We start from the raw sequence: 20,457 nt of genomic DNA, 5'->3' as shown, positions 1-20,457 counted from the left end.
AAGAAAAAAATTTAAAGCTATAAATTGGGTCAGTTTTATGAAATAATTACTTCTCGATGTGAAGGTTTAAAAACTCTTTACTTTGGCCAGTGACTGATTTTTTTTTTCCCCCTGAGGAAAGAAAAATAAAGAAAAATAAATAAGCTTATATCATTAAAAGGATGTGAATGGGTATCCCCGTGTGGCTCAGTGGTTTAGTGCCTGGCTTTGGCCCAAGGTGTGATCCTGGAGACCCAGGATGAGTCCGACATCAGGCTCCCTGCATGGAGCCTGCTTCACCCTCTGCCTGTGTCTCTGCCTCTCCCTCTCTGTGTCTCTCATGAATAAATCAATAAAATCTTTAAAAAATAATTAATTAAAAAAATAAAAGGATGTGAGAAAGAAGGTAATCTGGTAAAAATTATCATCTGGCACTTAATATAAAATAATTTTGTTCTTCCATGTCAAAATTTAAAATGGGAGAAGTGGGTTAGTTGCTGTTCTATGTATTTATTTTGAAGCTATTGCCAAAAGGATTATGTTTCTCTCCCATTATTTTCCTCCAGGTCTTCATTTAGAAACAAATACAAAGAACAATAATCATCACTTGAAGGAGGGAAAGTGCCTTGAAGAGTGTTTCTTGGGCTTTAGAAAGGAAAATGCTATTACAGAATGTGAGAAATCCTGCCCCAGGCTAAGCAGATTAAATTCTTCCATCTACCTTCAAAGCCTGTGTTTTCTTAGACTCCTGCTGTTCGTCACAGAGAACAACTCTGCTAGGTTGCCCTGACTTTAAAGAGGCAGAGTTTGGGGCAACCAGGGACACACATATTGGCTTTTATACCACTTTAGAGAGTTTGGATTGTACTTTTTCTTTTTTCTTTTTTAAGATTTTTATTTATTTATTTGAGAGAGAGAGCATAAGTGGGAGGGGTGGGGGAGTGGCAGGCTCCTTGCTGAGCAGGGAACCCTATGTGGGGCTCCATCCCAACACCCTGGGATCATGACCTGAGCTGAGGGCAGACGCTTAACTGACTGAGCCACCCTGGCACCCCTGGATTTTACTTCTTGCCTTAATATTTCAGTAATAGTACCATCATTGGAACTGGAAGAAGGTATGCTATGCTCTCTGCTTACTGTGAGAGAAAGGAAGGGAGCTTTCCAGGGTTTAAATCTCAACTCCGATATAAAGTGGTAGATCGTAAGACGTATATTTAAAGGAGTTTTTTTCCCCCAACTTTTTATTATAAAAATTTGTAGACTTACAGAAAAGTTGAAAGAACAGTACAGTTGGCCACTACCTACATTTAACAGTCATTAACATTTTGTCAGATTTGCTTTATCTAAAAATATATATATGTGTTGTGTAAGTATGTGACATTTTCTCTCCTGGAAAAATAACTAGAAAGGAAAGCTTATATTTGTAAATTTCTCTGCAAGGGTTATATCTATTTAAATGATATTTATAGTAGTAGATATTACTATAGGAAGAATAAAGCTGCCCTGAAAGAAAAAAGGAATGTAATTTTTGTGTTTTCTTATTTAGAATGAGCTCATCTTATTTCCAAGACAAGCTGAGTCTTCTGCACAGCTCACCACCTGTGTAGTTGCTGATTTTCACCTTGAATTTTAGGTAATCATAACATGTTTTGAAGCTGATACATTTTTCTTTTTGTTCTAGATGATCCCTCTGATAAGCCACCTTGCCGAGGCTGCTCCTCCTACCTCATGGAGCCTTATATCAAGTGTGCTGAATGTGGGCCACCTCCTTTTTTCCTCTGCTTACAGGTAACTCATTAAGGAGAGGTTTGCCACTCCTGGCCTAGTTTTATGGATATAGTAAATTCAGAGATGACTGTCAAATACTCAAAAGGACCATATCTTATTAAATGTATCTCTCCTACTTTGTCTTCCATTACACATTTTATCAGTGAAAAGTTGGGGAACAGAGCAGATGGATGACAGACTGTTGAATATTCTACATCTCTATATCAACCTAATGCTCAACACTGTTTCTGCCAGTAGATTTCAAGTATTGGGCCTACAGGAAACAATTGAAGGATTATTCGTTTCTATAGCACCTATGATACTATTATTGAAGAGTGATCTTTGGGCAGGTGACAAACAAGGAAACAAATCATTCTGTGGATGATGGTAGTAATAATACTAATTACAAGTGCTTACTTTGTTGTCAGGCACTCTTTTGAGTAATTTATGTGAATTAATCTTTAGTTCATCACTATAACCCTATGAAGTAGGTATGATTAGCATCCCCATTTTATAAAGGAAACTCGGGCAAAGAGAGTTTAAGTAGTTTGCTCAAGGTCACTCAGCAAATACCATATTTTATTGGATCCAAGACGCTGTTGATTGTAAGAAGCATCCCAATTTTAGAAATGACAAATGGCTATTTTCATTTTAGAAAAAATAAAATGGCTTTTTATTACAAGATGAATCCTCATTTTAGAGTTTTAAAATATGAAAAATTACATGTCTTAGAATTGCCTAAATACTTAAGTATAGAGCTACGATTCAAATTTACTGAGTCTGATTCGAGGGCTTATGTTCTCATCAAAAGAGGAGATGTCCTAGGAAGAAGCCTTTTATTCAGATTGTTTTCTCCTCTGTGAGGGCCACTGAAGAACTGTGATCAGGAATATAACCATCCTCTTGTGGCTGCAGACAAGATTAAATGAATTCTTAAAAACTCATCATAAGAGTAGACCACCCCCAAACCATCTTTTATCCTATAAGAAAGCATTTCAAAAAGTAGCTTTTTGGTAACTTACTTTTCCTTTCTTTTGCAGTGTTTCACTCGAGGATTTGAGTATAAGAAACATCAAAGTGATCATACTTATGAGATAATGGTAATGGTGAAGTTGCAGGGAATTTCTATTCCTTTGTCATGTATTGTACTGGGAATATCTATTTTTCTTCACCTCCAAGTATCTCCTTCCCTTTTCTTTCCTTCTCTTCTGAATTAGGTAATCATTTCCTAGTAAGTGTTTTAGGGTTTTATGGATCTATGAAGACAATTAAGTTCAAAAATCATTTTATATACTTAGATTTTTGTTTCAAACTTGGAAGGAATTTGAAAGTACTTATTGAGGGGTGCTTGGCTGGCTCAGTCAGTAGAGCATGTGACTCTTGAGCTCGGTGTTGTGAATTTAAGCCCAGTTCTGAGGGTAGTTTACTTTTAAAAAATTGAGAGATTAAAAAAAGTGCTTATTGAGATTTACTGATATAAGGATAAGAGGTATACTGCATTACTGGTTCACTGATAAACACGTAGTAAATGTTGCTGTTTTGGTTAATGATATTATTATGTGGGCAGTAGTGAACTTTACTCTCTCCTCCTGCCTTGCAGAAATTAGTTACCCTCTGAGTTAAGTTATACAATGAACATTAAGGTGCACCTGAGTGGTTCGGTCAGTTGAACAGCTGCCTTTGGCTCAGGTCATGATCTCAGTGTCCTGGGATTGAGCTCTGCATCAGGCTCCCTGCTCAGTGGGGAGTCTGCTTCTCACTCTGCCTCTCCCCTCTACTTGTGCGTGTGCGCTCTCTCTCTCTCTCTCAAATAAATAAATAAAATCTTTAAAAAGATTAAAAAAGTGAACGATATATAATGTGAATGATATATAAAGTGAATGATATATAAAATCACTTTGAAGAGACAGATTGGCTTATAAGGCCAGAAGAGGACTTGAAGTTGATTGATTGTACTGCCACCTCTAAAGAAAGAATGAGAGGCAGATGTTGGTGGTATCCCTTCCAAGCTCTAGCCAGAGGAATGGGTACTTTGATAAGCCAAAATGAATATCTGGTCTGCTTGGCAGATGTGTATATCTTTGTCAAGATAGTTTTGTCAGTTATCAGAAAATAAGTTACATTTGGCCTCCCATTCAGTTTTTCTCACAGGAAGGAATACTGGCTGGGCATCTTAGCAGTAATAATTTTATGTTGTAGATCAATCCATTTATACTTGTATTAGTTTCCTATTGCTTCTATAACAAATTATGAAATGGCCTAAGGAAAAAAATTTTTTTAAATTAAAAAATTAAGTGGCCTAAGAACACAAATTTATTGTCTCACAATTATGTAGGTCAGAAGACCAGTAGGCTCACCCAGTTTGCTGCAGGTCCCATAATGTCAAAATGAAGGTGTTTGCTAGCCTGGGCTGTTATCTAGAGGCCCTGGGAGAGTCTGCTTCCAGTTTGCTTCCATCTGCATTCCAGTTGGCAAAATTCATTGCCTTGAGGTTGTAGGACTGATGCTACTCTTCCCTTATTGGCTGTTGGCCAGGGCTTGTTCTGAGCCACTAGAGAGCTCCCTTTTTCTATATTTGAAGCTAGCAATGGCCAGGAGTTCTTGAGGGTGATTGATGAAAAATGCCTGGAACCTCTCTGACCTCTCCTGCTGCCTCTGTGCTGAATCTCTCCAACTCTCCTGCCTCCCTCCTCCTTTTTTAAAGGACATCTTGTTTATTTATTTAGTCTCTACACCCAATATGGGGCTTGAACTCATAACCCCAGGATCAAGAGTTGCATGTTTTTCCAACTGAGCTAGGCAGGCATCTCTTTCCTGCCTCCCTCTTCTACATTTATTTATTTATTTATTTATTTATTTATTTTTAAGATGTATTTATTTATTCAGTCAGAGAGAGCGAGAGAGAGGCAGAGACACAGGCAGAGGGAGAGGGAGAAGCAGGCTCCATGCAGGAAGCCCGATGTGGGACTCGATCCCAGGTCTCCAGGATCACACCCCGGGCTGCAGGCGGCACTAAACCGCTGCGCCACCAGGGCTGCCCCCTCTTCTACTTTTGAAGGCTTGGGTCATTACATTGGGCCTGCCCAAATTATCTAGGCTAAGGTCAGCTGATTAGTGCCTTAATCCCTTCAGCAGAGTTCCCTCAGAGCAATATCTATTTACTATTTGATTGAATAATGAAGGGACAGGAATCTTGGGGGAGAGGGGCACGTTTTTGAAATTCTGCCTATCACAGTGCCATAATGTATCTACTTCAGTCTCTGAAAAGTTTAGACAGGGTAAATTAGCATCTCTGAGTCTGATTATGTGTGGGGTCCTATTTAAGATGGGTTTCTGAGGGGCGCTTGGGTGGCTCAGTTGGTTAAGCATCTGCCTTCGGCTCAGGTCATGACCTCAGGGTCTTGGGATTGAGCCCCACATCAGGCTCCCTGCTCAGTGGGGAGCCTGCTTCTCCCTCTCCCTCTGCCATTCCCCCCGCATGTGCGCTCTGGCTCTTTTTATCTCACTGTCAAATAAATAAAAGAACTCTTTTTTAAAAAAAAGAAAAAGATGAGGTCCTGAGCCTCTAATGCTGAGAGTCAGATCCTGGTCCATAAAATGCTCATTTAGTAAGAGTTCTTGGCAGCCAACTGACTAGCCTTCTCCTACTTCTTTCTAGACACCTTCAGTCTTCTAAATAGTTTCTCCGCTAATTATAAGATTTGGAATAAAATTTTTTTAGGGGGTGCCTGGGTGGCTTAGTTGGTTAGGCATCTTCCTTTGGCTCAGGTTATGATCCCAGGGCCCTAGGATCGAGTCCCTCGTCAAGTTCCTTGCTCAGCAGGGAGTCTGCTTCTCCCTCTGCCTCTGCCCCTGCTCATGCTCACTCTCTTTCTCAAATCTAAAACAATATTTTTTATATTAGACTTTGTTTTTGTTTTGTTTTGTTTTTTGAGTGGGGCGGGGGAGGGGCGGGGGGGCCCCAGCCCATGGGGCTAGACTTTGTTTTGTAGAGTATTATATGTTTGCAGCAAAATTGAATAGAAATTATGGAGATTTCCCATATATCTTCTGCCCCAAAGCGTGTATAATCTCTCCCATTAACAGTATCTCCCATGAGAGTGGTACATTTGTTATAACTGATAAACCTACATTGACATGTCATTATCATCCAGAGTCCACTTTTTTTTTTTTTTTCAAGATTTTATTTGTTTATTCATGAGAGACACACAGAGGGGCAGAAAAAGGCAGAGGGAGAAGCAGGCTCCCAGTAGGGAGCCCAGTGCAGGACTTGAACCCAGGACCCCGGGATCACGACCTGAGCCAAAGGCAGATGCTCAACCACTGAGCCACCCAGGCGTCACTCCAGAGTCCACATTTACATCAGAGTTCACTCTTGGTGTTGTACCACATTGGGCTTCTTGCTCATTGGGGAATTTACTTCTCCCTCTGCCATTCCCCCTGCTCCTTTTGCTCGCTCGCTCGCTCACTCTCTGAAATAAAATCTTTAAAAAAAATGCTGTTGGAGTCCCTGGGTGGCTCAGTCGGTTAAGTGTCTACTTTTGGCTCAGGTCGTGATCTCCAGGTCCTGGGATCTAGCCCTTCATCAGGCTCATTGCTTAGCAGGGAGTCTGCTTTTCCCTCCTCCTGCTCTGGTGCACTCTCTCTCTCTCTCTCTCTCCCTCTGAAATAAATTTAAAAAATAAAATAAATTTTTAAAAAACTGTTATAAACTTCCATGTACAGGTTTTTGTGTGGACATAAGTTTTCAGCTCTTTTGGGTAAATAACAAGGAGTGCAACTGCTGGATCACAAGGTAGGAGTTGTTTAGTTCTGCAAGAAACTGCCAAATTTGTCTTCCAAAGTGGCTGTACCATTTTGCATTCCCACTAGCAACAAGTGAGAGTTCCTATTGCTCTACACCTTCACCAGCATTCGATACCAGTATTTTTCATTTTGGCCATTCTAATAGGGATATAGTGGCAACTCTGTTTTAATTAACATTTTTTGATAAGATATGTGAAACATCTTTTCATATGAATAATTTTTATTTCTACTTTGTCAATTGCAAGATGAAGGAACAGTTGGGAAGATGTGGTCAAATTATCTATGACTTTGAGTTCATTTCACCAGTGTATCAGATCTTGAGAAAACTGGTTTTTTCTTCCCAAATTCACACAAAAAGGCCTAGAACCAGAGCACAAACTTTTTCATTTGAATTGCTTTCACAGTTCCTTACAGGATAATCCAGTATAGGCTGGGTATATTGATGGTCATCCACTGTAGGAAAACTGAGCATGCGCTCTCCAGCTTTTCTGGGCATCATGCCTTCCACATAATGCTGAAGGCACTAAGTTTCACTCCAAGGCCAATTAAGTCTTCTGATTACATCATCCTTTTCTCACATATTCAACACCCATACAAACACATTTCAGAAATCTGTCCTTTACTTTGGGGAGTTTTTGGAGGTTACTAATACTCCTTTTTTTCCTGCCAATCTTTTCTATTCCCAGATAAGGAAAAGAAGTCTCTTTCCTTCTGTAGGAATGATGACCAAATTTTGCCTTCTACACAATGAAGCCACTAAAATCTTTAGTTTTTTTGTTTTGGGGGTTTTTGGTGGTTTTGGGGGGTTTTTTTTCTTTCTTTCTTTCTTTCTTTCTTTCTTTCTTTCTTTCTTCCTTTTTTTTTTTTTTTTTTTTTGCATATGAAGCCACGGAAAACTTTAAATGGTTTTTAGTACTTTTGTCATCTCACAGTGCTGTATTTTTGGAAGTTACTCATGCTGTGGTGGGTGGTGCATTAATCAAGATTTCTGAGTTCTATGCCTATTTTTGTCTTATAATTCTTAGAACCTTGAACAAGTCAAAAGCACCTCTTTCTGCCACACCCTTTATACCAGTGATCTTAAACTCTAGTGCCTAAGAATCATCTGGGAGCTTCTTAAAATTATAGATTTCCTAAGCCCTACTCTTAGAGGTTTTGGTTAGTAAGGCTGAGATTGGGTTCAGGAATTGAATAACACTGATTGAACTTTAAGGGAAACTCCCTTGTGCCCATTTATTTTTTGATGTAGAAAGTCTTAACTCACAATAAAGTTGATGAAGACTAATTTCCTAAAGTACAGTTCTAGAAATAACATGGGCTCTTCAACTATGAGTTTTCATATTTATATGTATTTATGATATTTGCCAGATTTATTAGTACGAATATAGACACAGACTGAATATATGACATAGACTTTTTTTTTGGATTTCATGGTACCTCATGTGCTGGGCATGTTCATAGTATGTGCTCAGATAAAAATATGTTGCTTATTAGCATTGTAATTTCACAAATCATGGAGTTTTTTTTGTCATCACAAAAGGTATAACAATTTCTAAATGCAATGCCTTTGTAATTTTAGGACTTTTCATGTCACCTTTTAAAAATAACTTCTAGAACATTTCAAAAAACAAAATTTCGTGTATACACTAAAACAGAATGATGTTTCAGTTACCTGTTGCTACCTAATAGCTACTTCAAAATTTTGAGGCTTAAAATAACTATTTTATTGTCTCCCATACTTTTGCAGGTCAGGAATTCAGATTGCCTGCAGTGAGGGTGATTTTTCAGTTCCACATGATGTGCTAAGGCTAGAAGTCCACAGTGCTTTTTTTCACACACTTCTGGTATCTCAGAATGGTTTGAATTGGTTGGGAGACAGCTGGAACTTACTTTCTTTCTTTCTTCCTTTCTTTCTTTCTTTCTTTCTTTCTTTCTTTCTTCTTTCTTTCTTTCTTTCTTTCTTTCTTTCTTCAAAGATTTTTATTTATTTATTCATGAGAGAGAGAGAGAGGCAGAGATACAGACAGAGGGAGAAGCAGGCTCTATGCAGGGAGCCTGATGCGGGACTTGATCCCAGGACCCCAGGATCACACCCTGGGCCAAAGGCAGGCTCTAAACCCCTGAGCCAACCAGGGATCCCGAACTTTTTTTTTTTTTTTTTTTTAAGATTTTATTTATTTGAGAGAGAGTCTGAGAGCTGGAGGCAGAGGGAGAGAGTATCTGAAGCAGATTCTGAGCTGAGCTCCGAGCCCAATGTGAAACTTAATCTAATGACCCTGAGATGGTGACCTGAGCTAAAACCAGGAATTGGCCACTTAAACAACTTAGCCACCCAGGCACCTCCAGCTGGAACATTTTAACCGTCTGGTTCTTCTCCAGGTAGCCTTAGGGCCCCTCCGTCTCCCTAAGGCTGTCCACATGGTCTGGAAGCAAGGAGGGTGTTTCTTTTTTCTTTCTTTCTTTCTTCCTTCCTTCCTTCCTTCCTTCCTTCCTTCCTTCCTTCCCTTCCCTTCCCTTCCCTTCCCTTCCCTTCCCTTCCCTTTTCTTTCTTTCTTTCTTTCTTCCTTTCTTTCTTCTTTTCTTTTTATATATTTTTTTATTGGAGTTCTATATGCCAACATATAGCATAACACCCAGTGCTCATCCCGTCAAGTGCCCCCCTCAGTGCCCGGCACCCAGCCACCCTAACCCCACCGACCTCCCTTTCTACCACCCCTTGTTCATTTCCCAGAGTTAGGTGTTTCTCATGTTCTGTCAACCTCACTGATATTTCCCACTCATTTTCTCTCCTTTCCCCTTTATTGTCTCATGTTGTCACCCTCACTGATATTTCCCACTCATTTTCTCTCCTTTCCCCTTTACCTTTTCACTATTTTTTATATTCCCCAAATGAATGAGACCATATAATGTTTGTCCTTCTCCGATTGACTTACTTCACTCAGCATAATACCCAAGGAAGCAGTTTCTTATATGGTGGTTCAGAGTTCCCCAAATCACAAAAATGGAAGCTGCCAGGCCTTACTCAAGTCACGGGTCCAGTCCATATTAAATGGGAAGGGACTACACCAGATGTGAATTCTAGAAGTTAATGGGGGGGGGGGGGGTTATCATGTATCATGTATTTTACAGTGTAATAAATTCCCATATACTTGTTACTAGTTCTTTGGGTTTTTTTTTTTTTTTTTAAGATTTTATTTCTTGGGGATCGCTGGGTGGCTCAGCGGTTTGGTGCCTGCCTTCAGCCCAGGGCTGGGGATCGAGTCCCACATCGGGCTCCTTGCATGGAGCCTGCTTCTCCCTCTGCCTATGTCTCTGTGTCTCTCATGAATAAATGAATAAAATTTACATTAAAAAAATAAATATTTTATTTCTTTATTCATGAGAGAGACAGAGAGAGAGAGAAAGGTAGAGACACAGGCAGAAGGAGAAGCAGGCTCCATGCAGGGAGCCTGATGTGGGACTCGATCCTGGATTTCCAGGATCACGCCCTGGGTTGAAGGCAGTGCTAAACCGCTGAGCCACCCAGGATCCCCTACTTGTTACTAGTTCTTAAAATTATCAACTCATAGCCTATCTTGTTTAAATCCCCACTTCTCCAGATTATTTTGAAGCAAATCCCCCAGACATTATATCATTTCATCTATAAATGTTTTACTAGATCTCTCTAAAATTTAAAAGTAATTCAAGTCACTTTTCATTATTCTCCAGTCATGTCATAAAAGCTCTTTAAAAATATCTCTACTCCCTTCTATACCCCTGAAAATAATTACTGTTCTGATTTTTATCACCATAGATCAGTTTTGTGTATTTCAGAATTGCATATAAATGGATTCATAGTGTATGTACTCTTGTTTCTGGTTTCTTTCAGCATGTTTTTGAGATTTATTCATGTTATGTATAATAGTTAATTCCTTTTTGTTACTGAATAATACTCTGTGGTATGAATAAGACACATTATCCTGTTGATGGACTCTAGGGCTTTGCCTAGTTTTTCGCTATTATGAATAAGCTGTTAAGAACATTCCTTTATAAGGCTTTCTGTGGACATACTTTTTTGTCCTTCTTGGATAAATATTTAGGAGTGGAATTGCTAGGTCATAGAATAAGTGATTATACATATTTAACTTCTAAGAAACTGTCAAAAAGTTTCCTAAGTGGTTATAGTATTTTAAATCTCTGCCAGCAATGAATGAAAGTTCCAATTGTTCCACATGCTTGCAAACTTTTGATATTGTTGATTTCTTCATTATAGCTGTTCTAGTGGGTTTCCCGAGTGTGTAATGGTATCATAATTTTTTTTAACTTTTACAATATGTTTTAGTTGGGATACAAATGAGGTCCATACATTTCAATTGGTTGCTTTTTATGTGTGTTCTGTGGGTGTTCTCTTCTCCCTCTCCCCATTCCCTCATTCTTTCTTTCATTTCTTTTTTTTTTTTTAAGATTTTATTTTTTTATTTGACAGAGAGCACACAAGCAGAGGGAGAGGGAAAAGCAGGCTCCCTGATGAGCAGGACCCTGATATCAGGACCTGAGCTGAAGACAGACACTTAACCAATTGAGTCGCCCAGGTTCCCGCCCCCCCCAGCACTCGTTTTATATGAATTAAAATAATTCTATAAAAAGAAATATCACCGTGATCACCCTGTGGTAAAGTTTATACAGGAAAGGCAGGATATACACCTGATTATTTCCCTTTATTTACCAGTTTTGAAAGTATGAGTTGGTTCTCTGGCATCCTGTAGATATTTAGAAGATTTGATGTATTTCAGTCCTTTGCAGTTATTATCCTTGTTAATGCTTAAAATGTTCCATCTTTGGTTCATGGAAGCCTCTACAATTTGGCTTCTAAATCCTTTTGACATGACCCTTAAGGGCTTTGAGAGCCTCTTTGCTTTCCATTATGAGAAAATGTTTTAGTTTCATCTGGTACATTTTCTGACTCAAACTTAGAATCATGTCTTTCTTCAAAGAGCCCTGTTTTCTTTTGTGGGAAATGGTATTTAGTGGCTGCATACTGAGAATTAGAAGGGTTCATTGTTACTGGGTTGGTCACTGTTTCCAGATTTTTTTCATCGAACAGTGTTAGGAAATTATTCTTTTGAGACAAAATACATCATAAATTCATACTAAAACTTTCAACTCAAATATAAGACTATATAAAGTCTTTACATAGTCATAGATCTTATATCTATGTCTTTCTAAACCCCAAGCCAGAAATCCTACTGCCCAGTGATTTCTGCACAATTACTTGCTTTATTTTATAACATCTGCATATAGTAACCTCAGAGTAACTATATCAGCACTCCTGAAAATAGTGTAAGATTTTTTTTTTTTGGTAGTTCTTTTTACTTTTAAGGTGTATCCTACTAGAGATATATAATCAAATCTCTGTGTTTTAAAGTATGTGGAATACTTATGATTTCTATGATTATGCCTTAAAATTAATCCATAGATTTATTACATTTTGCTTTTGATTCTTAGGATTTTAAATTTAGTAGTTAATATGCAGTATTTGTACTTAAAGTCAGATCTACAGGGATGCCTGGATGGTTCAGCAGTTAAGCATCTGCCTTCACCTCAGAGTGTGATCCCGGAGTCCGGGGATCAAGTCCCACATCAGGCTCCCTGGAAGGAGCCTGCTTCTTCCTCTGCCTATGTCTGTGTGTCTCTCATAAATAAATAAATAAAATATTTAAAAAAAAAAAAGAAAAAGTCAGATCTACAAAACAAGGAGTATTCAGAGAGGTTTAGCTTCTATCTCTGTTCTTTCCACTCTGTTTTCTCCCTCTCCTTCCCATAGGTAACCTTTTTTTTTTAATATATGGTTTGTTCTTCCATTTAAAAAATATAAACATACACTTGTTTGTATTGACTTCTTTCTTAGCTAAGTGGGAACATAGTATAATATTTATATCTATCTTTGTGCTAATTTTAAAAATATTGTGGTGCCTCGGTGGCTCAATCAGTTAAGCATCCGACTCTTAATTTCAGCTCAAGTCATTATCTCAGGGTTGTGAGATCAAGCCCCGTGTTGGGCTCCATGCTGGGGATGGAGTCTGCCTGAGATTCTCTCTCTTCCTCTCCCTCTGCCATTCCCTCTGCTTACTCTAAATACATACATACATACATACATACATACTTACTATTTAAAATAAAAATATATGTCTCTACATGAGTTACATGGCATTTATGAGTGATAATGTTTACTGGAGACTTATAGTTAATGATGGAAATAGAGGTGGGAGAAATGGACAATTCTTATTAGAATGTACTTTAGATAACCGGTCAAAACCATGAGAACGACAGTCATTTGAGTGTGAATTAGCATTACATCTCAGGTTGCTGGGTTCCATTTCTGTATCTGTTCTTAGGCAAAACTGTTTCCTCCTTAGACCTCAGATTTTCCTGTTCTTGACCCAAGCTGGACTGCTCAAGAAGAAATGGCCCTGTTAGAAGCTGTGATGGACTGTGGCTTTGGAAATTGGTAAGAGCTTGGCGTTAAGGGTGGTCCTGCCCTAGTAGGCTCAGAGAAGAAGGTGCTGCTGAAAGGAGCCTCTGAAAGAGGAATTTGGGAGCCATATGTTACTTTTCTGTTGTCCCATGACTTAGCGATAACTCCTCTTCCATTCCGCATGTTACTTTTCATGACTGAAATGCCTCACAGAATGTGGTATGTTTAGCTGTCCATGATTGGGCAGTTCTAAAAGGCTGCTTTGGATATATCAACACAGGGAAGGTTGGTTATTTCTTTCTGAAGACTGGGGGAGTTCAGACTTATTAGTTATTGCTTCTTTCTGATTTTAGGAATTTTTCTTGACTGTAGATACCCTCATCATTTAAGTGAGTCAGACTTTAGGTAGATGGCCATAGCTTACTTAAGACTGGAGTTTGGGGGCAGCCCCGGTGGCGCAGCGGTTTAGCGCCGCCTGCAGCCCAGGGCGTGATCCTGGAGACCCAGTATCGAGTCCCATGTCAGGCTCTTTGCATGGTGCCTGCCTCTCTCTCTGCCTCTGTCTCTGCCTCTCTCTCTTTCTCTCTCTTTCACTCTGTGTCTCTAAGAATAAATAAAGTCTTTTTTTTAAAAAAAAAAAAAGGCTGGAGTTTAGGAGACCTCTTACGCACATTCCCTGTTTTTAGCTTGCAGATAAATCCAAGCCTGGCAGAACTGAACAGCACTTATTGCTGTTGCCCTAGGAAGCAATGCTATTTAATAATAGTATCACTTTCACTTTTACCTTTTGGGAATACTTTCACACTGATGATTTCATTTTGTAAAATAGCAGGTCAGGGGCATTTTTAAATAGTATTTTGCTCATGAAGAATCTGAAGCTTAGGGAGTTAAGATAATTTCTCATGATCATATAGCTTATTAGTAAAGGATTCCTAACTAGATCCTCCCTATCCTGACCTTCCTAGTATAAGTAATCTGTCCTAATAATAATAGAATATACTGTGCTGCCTCCATTGTGAAGGGCCCTGAAGAAGGAAATTTGAGTTCAGTTCACATTTTGCTTATATTTATTCAGCATTTAGTAAGCATCATAAAATATTGTCACTATGGGGAATACCAAAGAAGATAGAAAAAATGATCACTCATGAGGAGCTTGCTAATCATTTTAGGCATAGTTTTTCATTTTTTGCTTGCCATTCTAATGTTCTACAATAGACTAATCCTCCCTGTTCCCCTCTTGCCCTGGTAAAAACCACAAAAAAAGACTTGTCTGTCTCGGCTGAGGGTAAGGCACTAAACTTGATGGTGAGGGTGGTAGAGCTAAAAATTATGACATGTATCTTGCACTTGAGAAGCTTTTAGTCTAGAAGGAAAAGATTAAGTACTAAAGAGACAGGTCAAGAGGGAACTTGGAGAGCTTTTACCTCTACTTTTCTGTCATCTAGGTTTAGGAGTCAGAGGTCTGAGGTACAAATTCTGGCTTTTTGCAAACTTACATGTTTTATTTTCTTAAGCAAGTTTCTTAATTTCTTTGGGTCTTTTTTTTTTCATCTGTGGAGTTGAGGTAGTAAGTACTCAACACTACATGGATAATACTAGGATTAACTTAAAATATGTTGTGAGTATTGCTTACTGCTTGGCCTATCAAAGGCACTCTAGTAAAGAAATGTTTGTTGATGTGAAATGTTTTATAAACTATAAAATGCTTTGCAAATATAAAACTGTACTTATGTAGGTTTTGAGTGTTCTGAAGTGGCTTATTATAGCAATTCCTTTCCTGAGGCCTAGTTTACACAGAAATTTACAAATTTTTTAGTGATCTTCTTTTCTTTTGGTGGGAAGGAATGCACTTTTCAGATATTGTTTCTATATATTGGAAGAGCAGAATTTGGCACATCAGATTACACCAATATCAGGCTTATATTTCTCTCGTTGTTCAGCTGATATCTCCAGCTGCTTTAGAGGTATCAAATTCCAAACATTTATATAGGTGGGACTCAAAATACGGAAAGAACAAACCATGCTTTGAGCATTGTATATAAATAGTGAAAGCTCTCTTTTCTTCACAATCCTCTAGGCAGGATGTAGCCAATCAGATGTGCACCAAGACCAAGGAAGAGTGTGAGAAGCACTATATGAAGCATTTCATCAATAACCCTCTGTTTGCGTCTACCCTGCTGAACCTGAAGCAAGCAGAGGAGGCAAAAACTGCTGACACAGCCATTCCGTTTCAGTGTAAGTACCTCCCTCTGTTGGTAAAAGATACTTAGCTCATCCTTGGTCCCTGTTGCAGTAGCAGATAAACAGCAGTTTGGCAGCTAAAGAGCTTATGGAAGATGGGAGGAGTTAGCCTGGCAGTTACTGAGAGTCAGGGCTGTAATGGGAGTAGGAGGGGTCAGAGTTCTATGCCAGAAATCCCAGTTTCCAGAAATGGTGTGTAGTCCCACCCACTCTGAGGCTTATGAACATATCAGTTGACTTTAATGCTTCTGCAAATAAGATGTCCAAAATGAATCAACCTTCCATGCTTTGGATGGTTTACAACTATAGATATTAGTTCCCTAAGAGAGTCCGGTATTTGATTAATTTTTTTTTTTAAGATTTTATTTATTCATCAGAAACAGAGAGGCAGAGACATAGGCAGAGAGAGAAGCAGGCTCCCCTTAGGGAGCCCGATGTGGGACTTGATCCCCGAACCCCACGATCAGGCTCTGAGCTGAAAGCAGAGCTCAGCCACTGAGCCATCCAGGCTTCCCTTGATTCATTATTATCAATTATCCCAGTGTTAAGTCCAAGAAGCAATTTGTTATTGTAGTTCACTTAGTTGTGTTAGTAATAGCGAACTTTTTTTTTTTTAATCTCATGTGACTAAATGGGTCTTCTAACAAAACATAACTAAAACCATGATGAATTATAAATGGGCATCTTTGCTGAATGACTCCCAGAGCACAAATAATGAAATATGAATGTTTTCCTCACCACCACCACCTTCCCCTCCCACCCCTTTCATCAGACTCTGTAGAAGTTTCATAGCTGACTAACTCAAAGCCTGATGATACCTATTTGGAAAACACGTTGGATGTTAACATTTTGTTTTCAAATCCATTAGATCATTTGTTCCTCAGAGCAACCCAGTGAGATAGGCAGAGCAAGTGCTTTATATGTGAGGAAACAGACTCAGAAAGGTTAAATAATTTGTGCCTCATGGGACTAGACGCTATTAGAGCTGGGACCCAATTCCAGCTAACTTCCAAATCCTATGGGGGTTTTTTGCTTTTCAGTTGGGTGAGATTTGTAAATTGAAATTGCTCTTAAGGGGTAAGGGAGCTGAAGCAGATAGGGTAAATACTTATGTTCTGTAATATTGAAGAAAAGATCCTTGGTTTTCTCTTATGTTAAGAAAGCACAAATCAGGAGGAATTTCCCCATTTTAGTTAGAGAATTCCCTAAGTCTTAGTTTCCTTTTTAAGAAGTCAATCTGTTTCCATAATACCTTATCTTTTTCACTCTTCCCTTTATAAAACGTTTTTTAATTTTACTTATTCTCTCAGACCCTGTTTTTTTCCAAAAAAAAATTTCAGTATGTAAATGAGGAGGACTATTACTCTGTCACTTTTTCATGCCAATATTTTATTAAGTAATAACCTAAATTCTTCCAGCTACAGATGATCCTCCCCGACCTACTTTTGACTCCTTGCTTTCTCGGGACATGGCAGGATACATGCCAGCTCGAGCAGATTTCATCGAGGTAGGAGAAACTTCCTTTTGTTTCACATGAGGCTTATATTTCTCACCTATAGGTTTTATACCACGAAAAAGAGACTTTCGAAGCACTGTAATTTGTAGGGCCTTAGGCAGCCACATTTTCTTCCATTTGAGTACCTTTTCTCATTCATAACATTTTTGTATATAAAATGTAAAAGTTCTTCAGACCAAGAACCTATTTCTTGAGTTGCAGAGATGTTGGCTCTCACTTCAATAGATATGGGGTTTTTATAGTCTGGTTCTCATTCCACCTTTAGGGCATTTCAAAGTTGTACAGAATCGGAGATTGGCAAACTTTTTTCCTTTAAGGACCAGATAGAAAATATTTTTTGTAGACCATAAATTCTCTGTTGCACCTAAACTTTGCCATTATTTTGCAAAAGCAGCATAAATAATATGTAAGCAAATGAACATGCCTGTGCTCCAATAAAACCTTATTTACAAAACAGGCAGTAGGCTGAATTTGGTCCATAGGCTACAGTTTGCTGGCCCCTGTTCTGTATTCACAAGTCTGTAAAGCATGATGAATCTATATGAAAACTGTATGTTCCTTTTTCATCCATGGAATTGAAAGCCATGTGAAAGTAATTACAAGTCTCTTAATTTATCATCTGATCCATAATTACAACTTTCTTGGAGGCAATTTGAAAGTTTAGCAAATTACAAATAATTTTGTTAGCCACGGGGACGTCAGCATTTTGTTCATGGCAGCTGATATCGTAGAGCTGCTTCTACAGCAGCTCTACAAATTATACTCATTGAGTAGAATATGAACAAATCTACTCATTGATCTATATAAGCAAAATCAAATAAATATCAAATAAATAGAGCCCTCAAAAGGTAGTAAAAAGGTAAACGAGTTAATATAGACAATGTTCTTATCTAATACTCGGTGGCCTAGTCAGAGTTAGATTTTTCAGTTTGGATTTTATGAACAGATTACTTTTAATTGTTAGAACACTAGGTTTGGCTTTATTTCTGGACTCATAACTTTCTCATATTTTTGCTGTCTCTACTGCCTTAAAGCCTCTCGAGATTTTTCCCATGGCTTCTTATTTCTTGTAGTAGTATGCTGACCATGTACTCCATTCAGTACTTTTTAACAAATGTTTGTGTGTTTTCTCTTTACTTCTAAAGCATGACTACTGTGAAGGCATTACTCAAAGCTGATGAGTTTGGGGTGGGAATTTTTTTCCCCAAACAGGAGTTTGACAATTATGCAGAATGGGACTTGAGAGACATCGATTTTGTTGAAGATGACTCGGACATTTTACATGGTAACATTTTATTTCAGCATGTTTTTATTGATTACAAAGTATGTGGTGACACTGTTGAGTATTAGGAATGTAAGAATGAATAAAATATGTTCCCTGCTCTTATGGGACTCAAAACCTGGTAGGTAAGTTGCTGAATTTACCCTGTTGTGTTTTGACCACAGTGAAAAAGATCATTTGTTGTTTTAGGTTTTGTTGGGTTTTTTTTTAAGATTTTTTATTTATCCGAGAGAGAATAAGGGGCGGGGCGAGAGGAGGCAGAGGGAGAGGCAGGCTTCCCGAGGAGCAGGGAAACCAATGTGGGACTCTATCCCAGGACCCTGAGATTATGACCTGAGCTGAAGTCAGATGCTTCACTGAGCCACCCAGGTGCCCTGAAAAAGATCATTTGTGATGAGGATGAGAATGTGGATCATGTAATGGTAGTTGGTATGCTGGTCTTGGACTATGTGATCTTTCTTTTGAACTACACTGAGGTAGTTCATTGAATGGCCTTCACTGCTTCTTTAGAAAGAAGGGAATCAGTGTAAACACGTTGGGACTTCAGTACCAACTGATGATACTAGATGTTCTCTGGGATGCCTGTGTAGCTCAGTGGTTGAATGTCTGCCTTTGGCTCAGGGCATGATCCTCAAGTCCCGCGATTGAGTGCCACATTGGGCTTCCTGCATGGAACCTGCTTCTCCTCTCTCTGCCTGTGTCTCTGCCCCTCTCTCTCTGCGTCTCTGGTGAATAAATAAATAAAATCTTAAAAAAAAAAAAAAAAAAAAAGATACTAGATATTCACTATAATCTGTTACTCCAGATTTCCCATAGCAGAGAAAAAGAATGGAAGTTCTTCAAGGGTTTTTAGACCAAGATTGGGAATTCCTTTTTTTCTCAGAACTATTGGATTTTTAGCACTTTTGAATTTTTATCTAAGATTTATGTCCATTCTAGTGTTATAATGTAAGTAGTTAATGCCAACAGGGCTCTTAAAAGAAAGAGACTTTAATTAAATCTCTTTTTTCCTCCTCTTTCTGCTTACATTGAACTACATATTTAAAATAATCCCCAATATTCTTCCATTGTAGTCCAGAATTGAATGTGATACAATGGGTGAATAATGCCTCCTTGGATTCTGTATTTCCCAAACAGTATCTTCATTGTTTATCTTAAATCTATATCCGAGGTGGGAAAGGCAAGTAGAGTCCTTGTTGAACTGTAAATCAAGTTTTCATATTGCATTAACTGGTTCACTGTCACTAGAAAGGGAACTTGATTCTTCTTTTCCACAGAAGAGCTATTTAGGTATTTGTTAACACCAGATCTGGGACCAAGAAAGAGTTCTCATAAAAATTTTACCTTCAGGATTTTCTGTCTACATATTTCTTGAGCCATTTTCTTTGCAAAATTTCATTCCTCCCATTTTCTCCCACACAACTTTAAGGAAAGTGGAAGTGACGCAGATGGAACTAAAAGAGGAAAGCTTGACAGCAAACTGCTTGAGCATTCACTAGACACACTGTGTTTGTTCAGTCTTCCACATCAGTCTCTTCTTTTCAAACCCAGTAACCCACGTGATGGCCTTTCTCCTCTCTGGAGGTGGTTCCTTGACTGCAGTGTACGGATGGATTGCCATTCAGTATTTGTCATACACACCAGCTTTGATTAAAATGGTATTGTTTCCTGACTTGTATCTTTCTTATTCAGAAAGCAAAAAAAGTAGCTGCACACACACATATATATATATATCCCCCTTTTAGATACTGTTCAAAAGTGCCAACTTTTGAAAGTCAGAATTTTTCATGTCGATAAGGGCTCAACTATGTCAGACTTTGCTGAATCACTTCTTCTCCAAGATCTTTATTCTTTAGCCTCAACATTATGGAGAAAACTGTGGCAATGGTTGGTATTTAATTTCACTCTTCATTCTTTATAGAAGCAAGGTTTACAGTTTCTTCTGGTATGTTTGTAGTCCTTTCTGTAAGTAGGAACATAAGAAAAAGAAAGAAGCTACTGATTAAAGATTTTTGTTTCCGTTAGCATTTCAAATCTGTAACATACTTTAGTTTGTATTCTTCCTATGATTTCTCCACCTTGTAAGTCACTTGATTCCAGTTATTTTGAACTAGAATCGAAGCATCAGTTACGGACTGTTCTAATATGCAGCTTTAACAGAATGTAAATAATAAGCCCAGACTCCCTTTTTCCTCCCTGTCTTACTGGCAAACTATATGTTCAGATGGGTACTTTTTAAAAGATGTTAACATTTGAAAGCGGTTTAACAGTGCTTGAGATCAAAAGGATGACTTGCTGGCGCCACAAGAGGTTGCTTTGTTTATGGTCTAGAGTACTTATTTAGCTCCTCTAGCAGCCTGACTCACTGCCCAATGTGGCTGACCCACTGTCCAATGTGGTGCATGTATGGCC

General features: G+C 38.5%; 1 protein-coding gene across 4 annotated transcripts in view; it reads left to right on the top strand.

Moving 5' to 3' along the window:
* TADA2A (transcriptional adaptor 2A) overlaps window positions 1–20,457 on the top strand; it is a 52,458-nt gene that overhangs the window by 8,605 nt on the left and 23,396 nt on the right. For all 4 annotated transcript variants that reach the window (XM_041723747.1, XM_041723748.1, XM_041723745.1 and 1 more), the window contains 6 exons: window positions 1,661–1,767; window positions 2,787–2,846; window positions 12,948–13,039; window positions 15,084–15,241; window positions 16,666–16,754; window positions 17,976–18,048. In XM_041723747.1, the coding sequence (XP_041579681.1) occupies window positions 1,661–1,767; window positions 2,787–2,846; window positions 12,948–13,039; window positions 15,084–15,241; window positions 16,666–16,754; window positions 17,976–18,048 (579 nt within the window). The remainder of the gene's footprint in view (window positions 1–1,660; window positions 1,768–2,786; window positions 2,847–12,947; window positions 13,040–15,083; window positions 15,242–16,665; window positions 16,755–17,975; window positions 18,049–20,457) is intronic.

Source organism: Vulpes lagopus, chromosome 12 (assembly GCF_018345385.1).
Source record: "Vulpes lagopus strain Blue_001 chromosome 12, ASM1834538v1, whole genome shotgun sequence".
In the NCBI taxonomy this organism is placed as follows: Eukaryota; Metazoa; Chordata; class Mammalia; order Carnivora; family Canidae; genus Vulpes; species Vulpes lagopus.
Note: the sequence above shows the minus strand (reverse complement) of the source record. Positions and strands in the feature narration are given on the sequence as shown.